The 18,142-nt window shown below is 29.3% G+C and overlaps 1 protein-coding gene across 1 annotated transcript; it reads left to right on the forward strand.

The window, feature by feature from the left end:
* Positions 1-2,942: 2,942 nt before the first annotated feature.
* LOC126672158 (inositol phosphorylceramide glucuronosyltransferase 1) lies at positions 2,943-8,191 on the forward strand. The gene is made up of 11 exons (XM_050366104.2): positions 2,943-3,650; positions 4,338-4,850; positions 4,963-5,083; positions 5,215-5,400; positions 5,841-6,004; positions 6,413-6,520; positions 6,691-6,828; positions 6,917-7,033; positions 7,181-7,463; positions 7,552-7,675; positions 7,820-8,191. Exons 1-11 carry the CDS (start codon positions 2,958-2,960, stop codon positions 7,953-7,955), a joined length of 2,583 nt encoding a protein of 860 aa, XP_050222061.1. The 5' UTR covers positions 2,943-2,957; the 3' UTR covers positions 7,956-8,191.
* Positions 8,192-18,142: the final 9,951 nt, after the last annotated feature.

Below are 18,142 nucleotides of genomic sequence, written 5' to 3' on the forward strand. Positions count from 1 at the left end.
TATATTAAAATTAAAAAAATAAAAAAAAAATTGAATTTTCTAGTCCATTAGCTCTAATTTTCCTAGTCCGGTTAGAAAAATTAAATATTTTGCACTCAAAGCAAACTAAAAATTAACCAAACTGATTGGTTCAGCTCAATATAGCTTAAAATACTTTAAATTTGTATAAATTAGGTGTGTTTCTATTTAAATTTTCTAGGGAAATAGAACCGAGTGCAATAATGTACGGAGGAGGGGAAGCATGGGATGGCATTGCCCCCCTCCAACTTTTCGAAATGGTTTAAATTAGAATAAGAATTATGTTAGTGATATGCACTAGGTCAATCATGTTTGACCATGTTTTGACTTTATCATTTTATTATTTATTGATTGGCAGTTTTTATCATTTTATATTAATGATTAAAATACTTGAATGGTTAATTCTTTCTAAGGTCATCGAGTATGTGACTTGATAGTAGAACCCTTAGGTTTAATAAAAGAATTATATACCATCTATCCCTAGTCTTAATAGAACATTGAGACTAGTATGATGTTGACTGATGATTATGTTTTACTAATCATGTATATGAGATATTAAGTCAAATCATAGGTGCTATTTGAGAAATAAGGCACTGGATGACCCACTGTGAGAATACTACATAGATCACTGTCATAAGTAATTCTCATTACAGTTCTATTAGTATAATCCTTTGACCTTGAAATCATCATGGATTTCTACATAGTTATTTCATATTTTGATACAGTCTTACATTATCTTTAACAGGATAATGGAATAGATTGTCATTAGATATGAAAGTAACTATGTGAGAAATGTGAGTGACTGAGAAGGAATTTGTCCCTCATTTATTTGAGTAAGATATCTATGGGCCCCTTGAAGAAGATAGACTGAAGTAAATGCATGGCCATGCTAATTGATAAGAAGTTATCATTTTCAGTCTACTTAGAGTCAAGAAACTAATGATTGAATGTTATAAGGATGACATAACTATGTCTTATATTCAATCTGGATATCGAGAGATAAAGGGATTAAAATATTATTGTAAATGGTTAAATCGGATTATCGATATTCATATAACTTGGGTAGTCATAATGTCTTGCTAGAGGCCACTTATGACTTGTGGGCTGAAATAGGGATTTCGAGCCTACTGCCAACGTTATATGAACCTACAGGGTCGCACACTAAGAACAGGCCCAAAACAGTTATGGGTTGTACAAGTCCAATGTGATTTATCCCTCTAATGTGTATTATGATTTGACTTTATAGGGTAAAATTTCTAGCTCCGTCACTGAACGAGTGCACATCCTCTCCTTAGCTTCAACAGTCCCTCTGTCCTAACTTCATCCTATACTGCACAAAACAAAACAACACTGAATTAATAGAGTGCTTAAAATGTTAGTTCAGCACATGGAAGTATGGAGCAAAACTGCCTCTTACCAATTATTATATTGTTGTTTAATACTAGCATATATTATTAGAAGCATCTAAATGATAATTGAAACCATAATACAATTGGTGTAAGAAGCTGGAGGCCATGTGCAAATAGGGACACTTTATTTATTTATTTATTATTTACCCTTTAAACATTCTCAGATTGCAATAAGGAAATTGCATTATATGTTCTGTTTTGCATACTCATTTGAGAAGTATCAAGAGGCAAGACAATGCAAAGATTATATCACATGGCTTTATGCCAAAGCCACCTCCTCCTTTAATCATTAGTGATTAGTCCTTTAATCAAAATCAAGAACATGTAAGAAAGTGAATTGATGGGTTGCAAAACATTGAAAATCTTTATTATTTGTTGGAAAAGTAATGATCAGTTACTGATTCAGTTGCAATATCTATGAATTGATTGAGACTGGTTTAGTGTATTTTATAGTTTCATGATGTTTTCATTTTAAGAATTTTCTTAAATGTAAAGTACTTCAGGAAAACACAATGTAATTAGTCAATATAAATCATCACCAAAAACATGATATAAATTTTTGAGATGGAATATGCACAAATGATAAACAGAGTGGTACGATGTATGAAGCATTTTTGTGAGGATTCATTCTCTGGAATATGGTTTGATGTGTTTGCACAAATTGAATCAAATTAAATAGCTGACCACTTTTTTGTGACAGAACCTGACTATCTGGATAAACTCTCAGGGAATCTAGTCTCATCATCCCACTGTCCGGGCTTCCACTTAATACGGGCTTTCAACAATCCGTATAAATGCGTTCGGTAAATCTCATGTAAAAAGCAAAAGTAACCTGACCTTTGTCTCATGTTTACCGTTCATATTTGGAATCAATTGAGTCAATCCGTGATAGGTAATTTTTAATTTTAGTTTGGAGTAATAAGAACCGACCAATTTGGTTGATTCTGTTTGAACATTTTAGACTGCTTAAAAAATTAATTCTGTTTAATTTTAAAAAAATCAATGAAGTGAAAGGTGGTTGGACACTTTAGGAATTACCAATTTAATGTAAACAAATCATATACACGGCAGCATGTGCAGTGATGTGGCATGTTCCACATCACCAAATAATACCAGTTGGCAGGGTGGTTTTTTCCATGTGGCATATCTGTCATGAGCCACATTACCAAATGAGCAAGGCAGACTAACAGGTGGCATATCCATGTCACTTTATTAGTCTGCCAGCTGGTGCGTCTCTAAGTTAAAGTGCCACGTGTACCCCAGTCGTTTCTCATCAACAAGAACCAATCAATTTAAACTTGCCATAATTGAAGCTAAAATCTAGCTGTTGATTCAAGTTCCATTCATTCAACACCTTCAAAAATAGCAACAATGCCTAAATTTAAATATATTTTTTGTTATTATAATCTAAATTCAAGACGGCCATCAAAAAAAATTAGGTCAATATTTATTAATAATTTATTCACAAAAACTGCCATAACATTCCGATCAAGAAAAAAAAACCCTACCTGAAATAAAAAAATTCATCAAATGGAAACAATACGCGGACCGCAGTTAACAATGTCCGACGGCCACAACATAGCAACAGAAGTAGTCACCGACGAAGAAGCGCATCTCTGCCTCTACGTACTCCTCCAGGACATGCTAAAAGTCGGCGACATGGTGGTCGGGTTCGAAATGGAGTGGGGATTCAAAGGCTGCTCCTCCAGAAGTAACTCCGGCCGCTACACAACCGAACACACCAGTCATTCCGATCGGTCAGAGCACCACCACGTCGCCAGAAAAGTCGAACATCACATTGCATTGCTAACATTATGTACTAAACTCGGTTGTATTTTAATCAGGCTTAGCCCTAATTATATTTCTCCGTCGTTGAAACGTTTTTTCGCGATCAAGGACATTGTGTTCGTCGGAGTTCATATTAAGGAAGATGTGCAGAAGTTGAGGGATTCATACGGCGTTGTGCTGAGGAATGCGGTGGAGCTGAGCGATTGGGCGGCGAAAATTCAGGATCATCCGCGGTTTATTTTTTATAGTGCGAGGGAATTGGCGAACAAGATTCTTTCGACGAAATTTGAACCGAAACCGTATACGGTTTTGTGGTCGAACTGGTTTGATCATAATCTTAGCCCGGAACAGATTGAATGTGCTGCTAGTGATGCTTATGCTGCTTATAAGATTGGTAAGAAGCTTATGGATAGTGGTAGCAAGAGGCTATTCTCGTAATTTTTTGTTTTGTTTTTTCCGGAAATGGGGTGCGCTTATGGGCGAAACTGGGCGGAACTAGACGGTCGGGATGTACGACCGCTCTTGAGCCATTTTTTTCGATTATAATGATCGATGAGATATCGAACTTGAAACTTTCAGGTCGAATTATAATACATTTTTACACGACAGAATTAATATATACGGTTGTTATTGACCAATTAGTTTAATATTTTATTTTTTCATTTTATATTGTCGTGTTTCATTTTTTTAAATAGTTCTCTGTATCAATTTTTTTCCGCTCCCTCTTAATTATTGTTTTCTTGTAAATATATAACTTTCTCTTGATTTTTTTTAATAACTATTTTAAAATTCAAATGATAATGTGTTCGACAATTTTAATTACGAAAGACATTAATTTTTAAATAAGTATATATCAATTATAAAATTATAATTACAGTGATTAAAGTATTAGATTAAATATGTCTACATAAATATATAAATATAAGAAAATTAGTAGTTTTTTTATATAAAGGTAAGATAATTATATTATATTATTACGATTTTAATAATAAACTTAAGATATTAAAATTATTTTAACAAAAATTAAATAAAATATTTAATTTACAATTTTCAAAATAAAGGATAAATCGACTATAATCAATGATCAAGTCACATGGATAAGAGCTCTTTCGTATACCTTAACCGCAGTGGATCATAACCTCGTATTTTCTGATGCCGCGAAACCCGTCTAAGATAATAACAGAAGAGTCAAATACGACGACGCCGTATTCAAGCTCTGACGATTTAAAATCAGAAAAAGAAAAAGAAAATTCAAATCCAAAACCCTGTCAAAATATTAAAAACCAAAACCAAAATAAAAAAAAATCGAAAGATTCGAATTTCATCGTCTTCTTCTTAAACTTTCTCGGGAAAATTGGAACGATTTTCTCGAGAAAATCTTCACATTTACTTTCAGAAATGAAACTATCAAAGTTTGGAGCTATATACATACTAATCGCGCTGATTTCGATTCAACTCGGAGATTCACTCCGATCACAGAAAACTAACCAAGCATACGTGACGCTATTGTACGGAGATGAATTCTTACTCGGAGTTAGGGTTTTGGGAAAGTCAATTAGGGACACCGGATCAAAAAAAGATACGGTTGTTTTAGTATCCGATGGTGTCTCCGATTACGCTATTAAGCTTCTTGATGTAAGTTTTTTTTAATTATTTTGGTCTGTAAGCTTAATTAAAAGCTGTGCTTACGTGTATAATTATATTTTCTTGAGTTTATTTGCGAACTTAATTTTTGAATGCTGGACAGGCTGATGGATGGATAGTGGAGAAGATTAGCTTATTGGCAAACCCTAATCAAAAGCGGCCGAAAAGGTTTTGGGGTGTATATACAAAGCTTAAGATTTTTCAAATGACTAACTACTCGAAAGGTTAATTTTTAGATTGTTTTTTGTTTGTGCTATGAATAATGTGTGGCATGTTTAGTTAACTTTGAGGCCAAGCTGTTTGAGTTTCGATACTAATGATTGATGTGCTCGTGTTTTGGTATTTGTTTATGCAGTTGTATTTCTTGATGCGGATACTATTGTGGTTAAGAGTATTGAGGATCTCTTTAAATGTAGAAAATTCTGCGCTAACTTGAAGCATTCGGAGAGGTTCAATTCAGGAGTCATGGTTGTGGAACCATCTCTATCCCTTTTTAATGACATGATGAGCAAAGTGAATTCCTTGCATTCTTATACTGGAGGTGCAAGATTTTGTTATTTGTCGTTTGTAGCAATTGTTCAGTGCCTGTATCATAGTTACGCTATTTGTGCCTTGGCAATAAAAGGAATTTTATTGGTGGAATTTATCTATACCATGCCTTGGGGCTGTTATGGTTTAAATCTAATTAACAAAGGGAAACTTTTCAAAATTTTGAATTCTGGAATTAACTAAGGTCTTACAGCACCTATTTTGCACAATTATTACTTTAGACATTTATAAGTTTCAGCTTCCATAGCCTAAAATAATTCATAGTGTTTGATATTTATTTTCAAGTTTTTATATAAACAAGGGTGTTGGCTACTTTCTGCTTCTTGACAAGAGGCTTTGCGAACCCTTGTCTTCTTTTTCTGTTTGCATAAGAAGTGTCTCTCATGTATATGCATAACCTTTTTTCCTGTTTCCTTTATGTTACAATAACAGGAGATCAAGGGTTTCTTAACTCATATTACTCCGACTTCCCCAACGCACATGTTTTTCAACCTGATTTACCCCAGGATATCTTGGATTCTAGACCTGCTCCTGCTATGGAGCGGCTCTCTACTCTATATAATGCAGATGTTGGTCTCTACATGCTTGCTAACAAGGTAAAAACCTTTCTGACCTCTGTTTATGATAAAGACCGTTTCGTGCACCTTTCTTCCTGTGTGTAAAGGCATAAGACTGACCATGGTGCTGTATATAGATTACGTGGATGTTTAAGTATTGTTCATTTTTCTATGATAGGCTCATAGCATGTAATGCCCACAGCTTTGTGTCATCGTAAGGCATGTACTTCTTATTACATAGCATCTCATTGATTAATGTTTGATATTGGAATTTGTCTACTAGGGTGGTTTGTAGATGGTGAGACTTTAATTCTATTATGGAAGACTAATTAATGAACTTCATCTGTATCTGCAACTTTGTTTAATTTGTTAGGATGATATTTTTATTGATTATTCTGCGGTTACTTCTGTCATATACTCTTACTGTTGTATACCTTTCTTATGCAGTGGATGGTAAATGAGACTGAACTCCGTGTTATTCACTATACACTAGGTCCCCTCAAACCTTGGGACTGGTATACATCCTGGCTTTTAAAACCAGTTGATGTGTGGCAGGTATGGAATCTTCTTCTCTATGGTATTTTATCCTTTTATAGCCTGATCTTAACAACAATATGTTCTAGGTTTTCCCGCTTTTGAGATTATTTGGTGGGTAGGTGGTTGTTTGTTGAAGAGCAGAGAACATTCCCTGATTCTAATGTATGACTTTCTTTGTTACTTTGCAGAATGTCAGGGAACAGCTTGAGGATTCTCTTCCCGGAACTGGAGGTGGCAAAAATCCTGATGTTGAACTGCTTGTGAAGTTTCTTTTCCTCCTGCCATTTTGTGCTGTACTCTTTTTTAACTATCGGTCATGTATTCAGGTTAGCTGACATCCAGTTATTTATTATGCAGGTATATAGAAAAGATTAATTTGTTTTTTGATCTCTGAGTCTACTGTTTTTTGTGCAGACACGGGTATTTTGCAGAAATACATTATTTGATCACATCAGACACCTTTACTACACAATTAGAACTAATGGCTATGCTGGTGTTTCTGCTTCCTCCACATTCAGCCCAACCAAACTTGTTAGTTCACACTTTCGTTACTTCTGGATTTGATGAGCAACGACCATGGTTGCTCGTATTATAATCTCTCTGGATTTTTTTTTTATTTGCTGCACTGGTTCAATTAATTTTTATGTTTCTTAAAGGTTTTGTTGACATGTGGAACAGTTTTCTAATGGTGCGCAATCCAAGGTGCCTGTTTATTTGGGCGGACTTTCAGTATGTGTGTGTTTTATGGCTGCTTTGGTGTCTGCTGCATTTAGTCTTGCAATTGTTCCTCGACAAGTGACACCATGGACCGGTTTGCTCTTAATGTATGAGTGGACATTCACAATCTTCTTCCTTTTATTTGGAGGTTTTCTTCGCTTGACCCATCTATGGGGAAAGATTACAGCAAATCAAGTACTTCTTTCCGCTCACCCAGAATCTTCCGATCATGAATCAGAAAAAGGTTCGTACATTAGATATCATGTTTTTAGAATTATAGCTAGCCCCTTTCAATGTTTTGAAGTTGGACTATGTTTTCCTGACTGTCGCAGGTCATCAACGGCAAGGATCATCTTGTGACGATGCTACTTGGTATTATGGGCTAGGAATGGCATTTTTGGCTATTGCTACCCCATCTTTACCATGTATTTTTGGGATAACTGCTTTATTTGCTAGGTAATTTGCTTGAATTTTTTCTAGCATTGCCTCCATTTTCCTTCTTTTTTTTGTCGTGAAGAACTTTAAATTTTTCTAATTTCGATTTATCGAACTTCGAAGAGAAGAATAAAAATTGGGAAACCGTGTGTGATTTGTTTACAGGTTAGGCTTGGTGGTCGCAGGAGGCATTGTTTTAGCATCTTTCATGACGTATGCTTCTGAGCACCTTGCTATACGAGCATTTCTCAAAGGTTTTGAAGATCGAGACATGACTAGAACAAGGAGCTTATGCGTCTAATCATCGGAGGTATCATAACTATAATGAATGCATCTGAAACTTTTCAATATCCAATTAATTGATATCGATCTATAGTTGTGAGATTAGAGAAGTGCCTGCATTTATTTAAAGGCGTTTTGTTGTAATATTTTTTGAGGACTAGTTTGATCATAGTTTTGACATGCTTAATTCAATTTTGATGTTGAACCTTTTAAAATGTAATTTAGAAATGTAAATGTAATTTTAGAATCTAGCTATACAGATTTTATTTCATTTTTAAAATTAAAAATATAAAAGAATACACAATTTGTTATTTTATTGAACCATTGTTTTGTTATTGTAGACAGTGTATGGATTCGCTTAGTTGCTGCAAATGGCTTATTCTCTTTCCTAATATTTGCATATTAGATATTTGTTTTCTATAGGGGGGTAATGTCAAGAAGAGACAAAGTATTTAAAACGCAGGAAAAATGATAATTTTGATTTAATATGTGATTGAAATTGTTTTTACAAAAAAAAAATTATTTTACTGATGTTGGTAGGCTTCGATCATGTTGTGTCAGCAGATTTTTTGTTTGAACCTTGTTTGTGCAAAAAGGTTCATTTTGCCCCTTCAATTTAAAATGATATATCAATTAAAGATATATTTATGGCTTTGGATAAATATATTTACACATTGAGTAATTTAACTCATTTTATTTTTTTAGCTGAGATGGTACAAAATAATTTGAATTATTAAAATCTGAGGTAATAATAAATTACTGAATTTTGAAATATAAAGAATAAAAAAAACAAAATGTTTATTTTAAAAGTGTTCTAAGTGGCACTCATTTTAAGTGATAGAATCTCTCTGCATCGCTCTTCCCTTTTCCTTCCTACTTCTTTGTTTCTTACTTAAATTTGATGAGACGGTGATCTCTGGTTTAATCGGTGGATAATCATTTTTCATCCATTTGTTTATATTTTATCAATTTTTTCAATAAAATATTTGAGTTTCGAGCTGTGTGTTTTTGGTATTTTTAAATTTTGATGTTTTTATGTTAATCGTGTCTCTTTTTTTTATGAATTAATCGTGTCCGTATGTTGATGTTTTTCTGGATAATCAAGATTATCGTTATAGGCGATAACTTTTGATTCTTGGCGATTCATGTTTTATACAATTTTCTTGATTTGTTAAAGTTTCTTGTTACGGTTTCAACTTATTTGTTACAGATTTTATGTTGGTTTCAACAGTTTTGCGACAATTTAAGTTTATTGAATGCAAATTTCTTGAAGAATCAAATTTGTTTTCAACTTTAGCGCAGTTATTTGATTCACTTTTTTCTAGTTTTGTAAGTCAGATCTGCAATTACGTCGCCTATGTATGTAGCATAGGCCACTTTTTGCCCACATCTATAGGTTTACGCTAAATCTTACACTCTACTCCCTCCGTCCCGTTTAAGAAGTCTCATATTTTATTTTGGGATGTCCCATTTAAAAAGTCACATTACTATTTTTGGAACATTTTTCTATTGAATACCCTATTTTACCCTTCTTTTAGTTATCTTAAAATAGTTCTATGGAAATTTCCACGATCATTAATAGGGGTAAAACATGAAAAAACATGAAAAGATAAAGATAATTAATATTTTCTTAATTTGTGTGTAAAGTCAAATGGGACTTTTAAAGTGGAACAGAGGGAGTAACTGTTTTTATTCCGAGTTAATACAAAGATCCTCATATATATATATATATATATATATATATATATATATATATATATATATATATATATATATATATATATATATATATATATATATATATATATATATATATATATATATATATATATTCTTTTTAAATGTTTTTCTTCAAGACACTTATTCTAAAAATATTTTTATTTAAAATCACGAAGTCAATCTTGTTTTATCTTTCAACAAGCTGCCCTTGAATTTATGTCTCGTGATCAAATAAGTTCATTTTAACTCTTTCGGTCAATTAGAGTCAAAACTTGTATTTTCAGAGTCAACTAAGTTACTTGATTCGACTAGACGTCCAAATTTGTATTTCAGGGTGAAATAAGTCGACAGTTGAGTGGTACAATTTCGGAGTTATTTGATTAAATTAAAAGAGTTTTAGGCAAATTGATCCAAAAAGTTAAAAAAAATTATTTGATCCTAAAAATATAAATTTTAAATTTAATTGACCTAAAAAATTAAAATAAATTTATTTGATCCCGAAACATTAGTTTGAGTGCCTTGTTGACCTTTTGATCTTTTATATATTAAGGGCATAATGAAGTTTGTTGGTTGTTTGAGTTTTAGTGAACTGTCATTGAACTAACCCACTATGTTAATGATTAGATTAGTTGTTGATGATGAGTCATTAACCAATTGAAAAATGGTAAATGATAGAGCTGCATTCTTGTTTTTTCTACACTTAATTGCATGTCATTTTCCACTAATTAAAACCAGCAAAGTTGTCATTATAGATAATGTAAAGGGAAAAGGACATAATGAAAATATGGAGTTTAGTGATCATCATCCTTATCCTATAGTTATCATTTTTTTCTTCCAAATATATATATTAAAATAATATTATCGATGTGCAACCTAAATTGTTTGATATAATTTTTTTTAAAAAATAAGTAGCATGATTAATCTAACTGAAAAGAATCAACTAATAAAAAAATAAAAACAAAATTTTGACAACAACTATAATAATTAAAATTAATTTAAATATCAAAATTCTTTTGGCAAACATATTTAGAACTTTTGTTTTTCGATGCTCATTTCAGTTATGCTTTCATGGTTCATCAAGACCTTGATTCATAAAAAAAATCCATCTAACATTCGAACAGATGTGAAATAATTGTGATGTAATGAAAAAATAACGCATCAAATCATGATTTATTCATGAAAATATGTAAAGAAAAATATGATGATTTTTAATACACGTCATTAAAAAAATAAAATTGAAGTTTTCTCTTTATGTTTTGTTACTCTCTTTGAAGAGAGAGCATCTACAGTTTGATTCATTGCAACTATTAGATGGGTTATTGATTATGGAAATCATTTTACTTTTTAGAAATTATAAAATGGTTACTAAATTTTAACACGCAATAAAATAATTGTTGTACTCAATAGAACCTAACAAAATAGCTATTTCAATCATTTTTATCCGATATGACATCACTCTCTAAACATTGCAGATAATTTTTAAAATAAAAATTAACGTTTTTTTTTTACATTTTCGCCATCTCCTACCTTCTCCGCCACCTCTACTTGCCACCCGCCGACACTACTCTTTTCGTTTGGTTCAACCTAGACAAAATTTTCGTCTAGATTTGAACCAGACAAAATCAAAGTTTAGGTTTGAACCAGACGAAGAGATAGATAGAATGTTCGCCTGGATTTGAACAAGAAAAAGAGATAGACATAATCTTGCATGTTTTCGTCTAGTTCAAGCCCAAACGAAGAAATATGGTTTAAGCCTACACGAAGATTTTGTTTGGGTTTGAACCAAAGGAAGAGAGTGGTGGTGGCGTGCAGAGGTGGCAATGGGAAGCGATGGCAGCTAGTTGTGAAGGTGGTAGGAGACGATGAAAAAGCAAAAAAATAATTTTTATTATTTATGCGCTATGTTGAGGGGTGAATTGAGCTCTATTTCAGAATGATGTGGCTGGTAATGTCGCGGATGATATGAGGTGTAAATAAAATCAGGCTGCCAAATGAGATAAATATATGATTAGAATAACTATTTTATTACGTTTTGTTGAGTACAATAACTATTTTATTAACTATCATTAATTTGAGTCAACACAAATTGTATTTTATCAAAACAATAAAAACTCATCATAAAATAGATTATTTTAAATATTTCAATATCATCCTTATAAATTCATGGAATATTCTTTTCTACAATAGGATTTAGCTAATTTACAAGCTTGAGAATATGCATTTTGAAGAATTAGATGCAAGTCTCTTCAATGTATTTAAATACATTATCTTCATTCCCATATATTTGGAGCCAATTAACCATTCTTTCTTTCTTTCTGTCTGCCTTAGCTACTTACATTATTTTAGGTTCCTGCCTCATTCAAGCACAATCTTCATTCCTCCTTCATATATATATATATATATATATATATATATGTTCAATATTGATTAATTATTGTTATTAACAAGCTTCAAAATTTATTATCTCTTAAACAGTACTATTTTGTCCTAAGTTAATAGGTCACATTATTATTTTTAATTCTAAATTATAAGTCAACTTCGATAAAAACTAAAGTCCTATTTTATCCACACTATATATATATATATATATATATATATATATATATATATATATATATATATATAGGCAAAAATACTGAAAACTCCCCCACCTTTTGAACTTTTTTTCAATTCCACCACCACCTAGGAGAATTCTCAATTGCATCATATTTAGGGTTTTCAGTTTTCATCTGTACCCCAAAATAAAAAAAATTGATAATTTAATTAATTTAATGATAAAATTATTAAAACCAACTAAATAGAGGGATTGTATCATTATTTTTTCCATTTAAAAAAAACAAACAAATTAGTATATGAAGGATTAATTTAAATTTTTTTCTAAATAAAAAGAGGTCATTTTAGTCAATTGGGGTACAGACAAAAACTGAAAACCCTAAATAGGGTGTAATTGAAAATTCTCCTATGTGGTGGTGCAATTGAAAACAAAGTCAAAGATGGGTTTTTTTTTAAATATTTTTACCTATATATAATTACCCTCAAGTGAATTTATAGCTTCATATTAATATGCATTAATAAAGAAATTAGTCATAATTTTTTTTATATATTTAAAAATTATCTAAAGATAAAAACGGAGAGATAAAAACAAAGCTAATTTTAATCAATTTAATTGTATTTTTTTAATTTTTATATTTAATCAATGCACTCTATCATTTAGGATTGGAGGGAGTAATATTTAAATTGAATTATGATTTACACATATGTAGGTAGCTCAGCTGAGCTGTTTTTGTTTGTTTTATTGGATTTTTGCTCTGTATCAGTTTTCCATACCAACCAAGGTGTGAGTTGAACTAATTATAGACAATTATGAAGGACCTATTATAGTAGCACATAGTATGTGGTCCAATTGCAATGATTAATTAATGAACAAATTATTTTAACGCTTACTGGATATAATTAATTTACAGTTTTATTTTTTTAAGAAAAATTAAATGTTATGCTTTTTTTCTGCTAAAATTTTAGTTTTTTCATACATTTTTAGTGTTAATAATTTAGATTAAAGATTTTAATTAAAAAAATGAATTTCAATTTAGTTTTTATATTTGTTTTTAACATAAATATAAACAAAATTATATTTTTATGAGATTTAATATTTTAATAAATCCAATTTTACTATAATTGGTAGATTTAATAAATTAAAGTCATTGTGTTATTGAATTTTAAGAAAATAAAAAATTTATTTATACTTATATTAAGAATAAATTTTAAAGATTTAATTGATCAAATTTAATTTTATGAATTAAGTTTTTTGATCTAATTGATTAACATAAAAAAAAGAGAATGACTAAAATATGAACATAAATAAAAGAAGAGAGTGTAAATTATGGTAATTGTCAGGATGTTAGAATAATATTCTCTTAACTAATTGTGTTCTAAACTTCATCAAACTTTTTTTTCCTGAAAGACAACTTCATCAAACTTTTTCTTTTTTCTGAAACTTCATCAAACTTAAATTCTTATGTAAATGATTAAAAGAAAAAAAAAACATTTATAAACATCAGTTTCTGGTTCTTGTAAATGATTAAAAGAAAAAAAAACATCTATAAACATCAGTTTAAATGTGATCTAATCACCATTATTGACTTTGAAGCTAACAGAAAATAAAAGTAAAAAATAAACACAATTGAAGATTAATGGAGTTGGAAGATGTTAAAATTGATTAATCAAAATTACATGAAATCAAAACAAAACAAGAAACTCAAACACAACAAAAAAGAAATGAAAATCTCGAAACCTAGCTAGCTAAAATACATAGAAATAGTAAAGAGTTTTATTTTCTTTCTTGTTTCCTCCATTTTCTCAGCAACCAAACAAAGAAAAGAAAAAAAAAGAGAATAAAATTTGAAGCCAAGCGTTAGACTTGCCTAGAGGTTGGATTTTCCTCAGTAGTTCACTTCACCATAGTTGATCAACTCGAATTCATCAATTGTAGTAATCCATTTAAACCCGAATTACACCGTAGAGTTGATCTTTTTTTCATCGTAAAAACTAATTAATAAAAAGTGAAGAAGATGAAGAAGATTGTAGATTCATATAATAAATTTGTAGTTTATTTATAGAGAGTAACTAGACAAAATAAAAGTGGATTTTTCTTGGCAATAATTTAAAGACGGATGATACAAAGATCTTTAATGAAAAAAAAAAGATAATGGTAAGCCACATACCCTACGTGTGCAATAAATTTTAATTAAACCGAATCAAATCATCTTTTCTTAAATCAATCCAAATTGATTATATAAAAAAATTAAATTGAAAATTCGGTTCTTTTTAAGTTTGGTTTGATTTTTTTGATTCGGCTTACAATTACAGTAAATTTAGTTGATTTTTTTATATTTAAAATCAAAGTAAACCAATATTTTTATATTATAAATCGAACCAAATAATCAGTTCGATTATTCGATTTGGTTCATTTTTCGTACACCCTTACCTAAGCGAGGGTATATAATATATGCATTGGGAAGAATATTTCAGTTTTTTTTACTAAAGAATATTTTTTATCAAGTGGGAATCTAGACTGAACTTTCATAATGTTTGGTCCACTAATCTTAATAATAATGCATAGTATATACTACTATTATGGATGTACATTATGGTTTATTTAGACCTATTTTAATAGACATGTGGATACACACACCATCGAAACTTTTCGTGTCGGAAATCAGTAGATTAGATTTTCTCATAGTGCATTTAAAATTCTTAATCGTGCATTTTCCATTCTTTTATAATTTACATAATTATTTAAATTTTATATACTTATTATTTTTCTATACTATTCATTAAATTGAAGCCTCTTATAAAAGATAGGCTTAATTTCTTAAAAAACCCTCACCTTGCACTTTTTTTCGTTTATACCCTGATTTTGCCAAAACACCATTTGTACCCAATTTTGGGTTTTTATGTTTCATCCCTACCCAAAAGCATTAAATTGTACTCTTTTCATTTGGAAAAGAGTTTAAAACATACTTTTTTCTATTTTAAAAAATACAAATAAATCCTTCAACTTAAAAAATAATCAAATACATCCAAATAATTAATTAATTTTTTTAATTTTATAAAATTAAAAAAAATTAAAAAAAATTATTATTATTTTTAATTTTTTTGTCGGAAATATTTTTGAAAAATATTAAAAAAAATTAAAAAAATTAAAAAAATTCGGAAATATTTTTAAAAAAAATTAAAAAAAATATATTATTATTTTTAATTTTTTTGAGATGGTATTCTTATACTATTAATAACATTAATATCTAATTAGTATATAATTTAAAAATAAAGGATTGTTCTAAACTCTTTTTCAAATGAAAAGAGTACAATTTAATGCTTTTGGGTAGAGATGAAGGGTACAAATGGTGTTTCTACAAGGTTAGAGTATAAACGAAAAAAAAATGCAAGATGGGGATTTTTTAAATTAAGCCTAAAAGATATTTCAAGTTCTAATATTTATATACTAAAGAGATAATCATTTATTAAAATTTAAAATTAACAGTGCTACCTAATTCTAATAATATAATAATTTTACCTAATTATATCAACATAAAATGACAAATATAAAATAAATTTTGATGCGAACTTAAATATTAGTAACCGTATTGCAGCTGTTGGTTTGGTTTGTTCAAATTTTTCGGGGTACATCACTTATTGTTGCTCTCATCGTTTTTCAGGAATAGTATCTCCTGAAATTGCGGAGGCGCTGGAGATGCGGTATGCCATTATGATTGCTTCTCAACTCGGTCTAAGGAATATTATTATTAAAGGTGATTGCTTAAATGTGATCTCTGCAGCTTAAGGAAAGAAGAATATTTTATTAACAATAGAAGTCATAATCTTTGATACCGTTCGCTTATCATCGTCGTTTATATCTTGCGACTTTGCATATGTTAAGCGAATGTATAATTGGATAACCCATAAAATGGCTAAAAAATCTTTAAATCTCCTTTTTAAGAGTAACTATTGTAATCTCTATTATCTAGTTCTGACAAGCAAACATTATGTACTTCTATTTGTCGATATTAATACAACTGCTATTTTGCAAAAAAAAAAAATGAAAAATATTTGGACGGGGACAACTAAGGCTAAATTCCAAAAGATGATAAAGATAAAGACTTGAAATAGGGAAAACAACAAAATGTATACTATATGTACAGTCAGACTTTTAGGGGCCATTCCCATTGTTTGTATTTGTTTTGTCAAAGTGTACCAGGGAATGAGAATGTGATTACCCCTTCAATATGAATCATCCATTTCTCCCCTACCCCTACCCCATGGGAATGAACTTTTGGGAATGGGAATGAAAATTTAACAAAATATTTTAATAATAAATAATAAATATATAATTATTAAAAAAATTATTTTTAAATATTTATTTTAAAAAATATACTTGAAATAATAAAAAAAATATTTTTTAATTTTTTTAATTTTTTTTAAAAATAATTTCTTAATTTTTTAAAAAAAATTAAAAAAATTAAAAAAAAATAAAAAAATAAAAAAAATTTATATAAAAAATATTTAAAAAATAAAAAAAAATATTTTTAATAAATAATAAATATTTTTTTTATTAAATTTTACCCATTCCTATTCCCACACTAATTTTGAACCAAATAAAAAATAAAAACAATCATTCCCATTCTCATTACTTCTCATTCCCATTCCCATTCCGATTCCGATTCCCAATCTTGAACCAAACGACCCCTTAGAGAGAGCAGAATTTGTATGATATTTATTCAACTTTTTTTCTTTCTTTCTTCTTTAAATAAAACTTTGAGATTTTTTTCTATTTTTCTAAAGGCAACTTGGAATAATTATAAAAAAAATTGTCATCTAAATGACTATGTTTTAATTGGGTGATTGATTTTTGAATTTCCATAATAGAGACTGATTCAATAAACAACAAAGTTTATACAAATATTTTTAATGACTAGTTTCGCATTACGTGCTATGCACGTGGCTCGTAACGTAACTCGTCAATGAACATATTAAATAATTAATTTAATTTTATTAATAATATCTTTAAAATAATAAGATAGAAATTTAAATAATAATATATTGATGAAATATAATATTTTAATTTTGTAGTTCAATCAAACTAAAAGATAAGTATTCCTACTAATTTGGAGTTAATTTAGCTGTTTTTTATATACTAAAAATTAAATTAGAGATAATTTAGCTACCTATTATAATTATAACTTTAATTACAATAGTGATTAATTAAATAACTAATTAGTTAATGACTATAAAACCTTTATTTAGTGGTAAATTAAAAGGATTATTCAGTAAATTTGCATGCCCTCCCATCCGTGCTTTTATATATAGTATAGATAAATTAAAAAGGATTATTAAGTAAATTTGCCTGTCCCCTCCTCCATCCGTGCTTTTATATATAGTATAGATATAAAATTTGTGGGAGTGGATCCGCTCGAATCTAAAATTTTCTCTATTTTTTTTATAATCCATTTGGATAGATGACAGATAATCAAAATAATATTTAATATAAAAATATTTGTATCATTTTATTTATATATCATCTATCTAAATATACTTGAAAAAAAATGAAAAAAAAAATTGAATTTAAGAAGAGTCATTTTCAAAATATTATCTTCTTCGCATAACCAAAAACATAATTTGATTATAGGATTAAAATATTACAAGTTTTGGATAAAACAATTGAAGAAGTTTTATCACTAATTAGACGGTCAATAATTTTTTGGCTAAATGCGTTAAAAAAATCCCGACCTTTTATCCCCTTTTCAATTATATCCTGACGTTGTAAAAATGTCAATTTTACCCCAGTTTGCATTTTTTCATTTCAATTGTACCCTGAAGCAAAAAATTGACCTTTATTTATTTGATAAAAGTTCAATTTTTTTTTAAAATGGTCAATTTAATATAATAAGTTAATTTAATGCAAAAAGGGTCAATTTAGAGAATTTTTTTTAA

Source organism: Mercurialis annua, linkage group LG3 (genome assembly GCF_937616625.2).
Source record: "Mercurialis annua linkage group LG3, ddMerAnnu1.2, whole genome shotgun sequence".
In the NCBI taxonomy this organism is placed as follows: domain Eukaryota; kingdom Viridiplantae; phylum Streptophyta; class Magnoliopsida; order Malpighiales; family Euphorbiaceae; genus Mercurialis; species Mercurialis annua.

Bases quoted from the DNA above. Each gene is read 5' to 3' on its own strand.
- LOC126672158 (XM_050366104.2), top strand. From the start codon at position 2,958: ATGGAAACAATACGCGGACCGCAGTTAACAATGTCCGACGGCCACAAC. The intron at 6,521-6,690 runs GTATGGAATCTT...GTTACTTTGCAG, and splicing joins AACCAGTTGATGTGTGGCAG to AATGTCAGGGAACAGCTTGA. The intron at 6,829-6,916 runs GTTAGCTGACAT...TTTTTTGTGCAG, and splicing joins ACTATCGGTCATGTATTCAG to ACACGGGTATTTTGCAGAAA.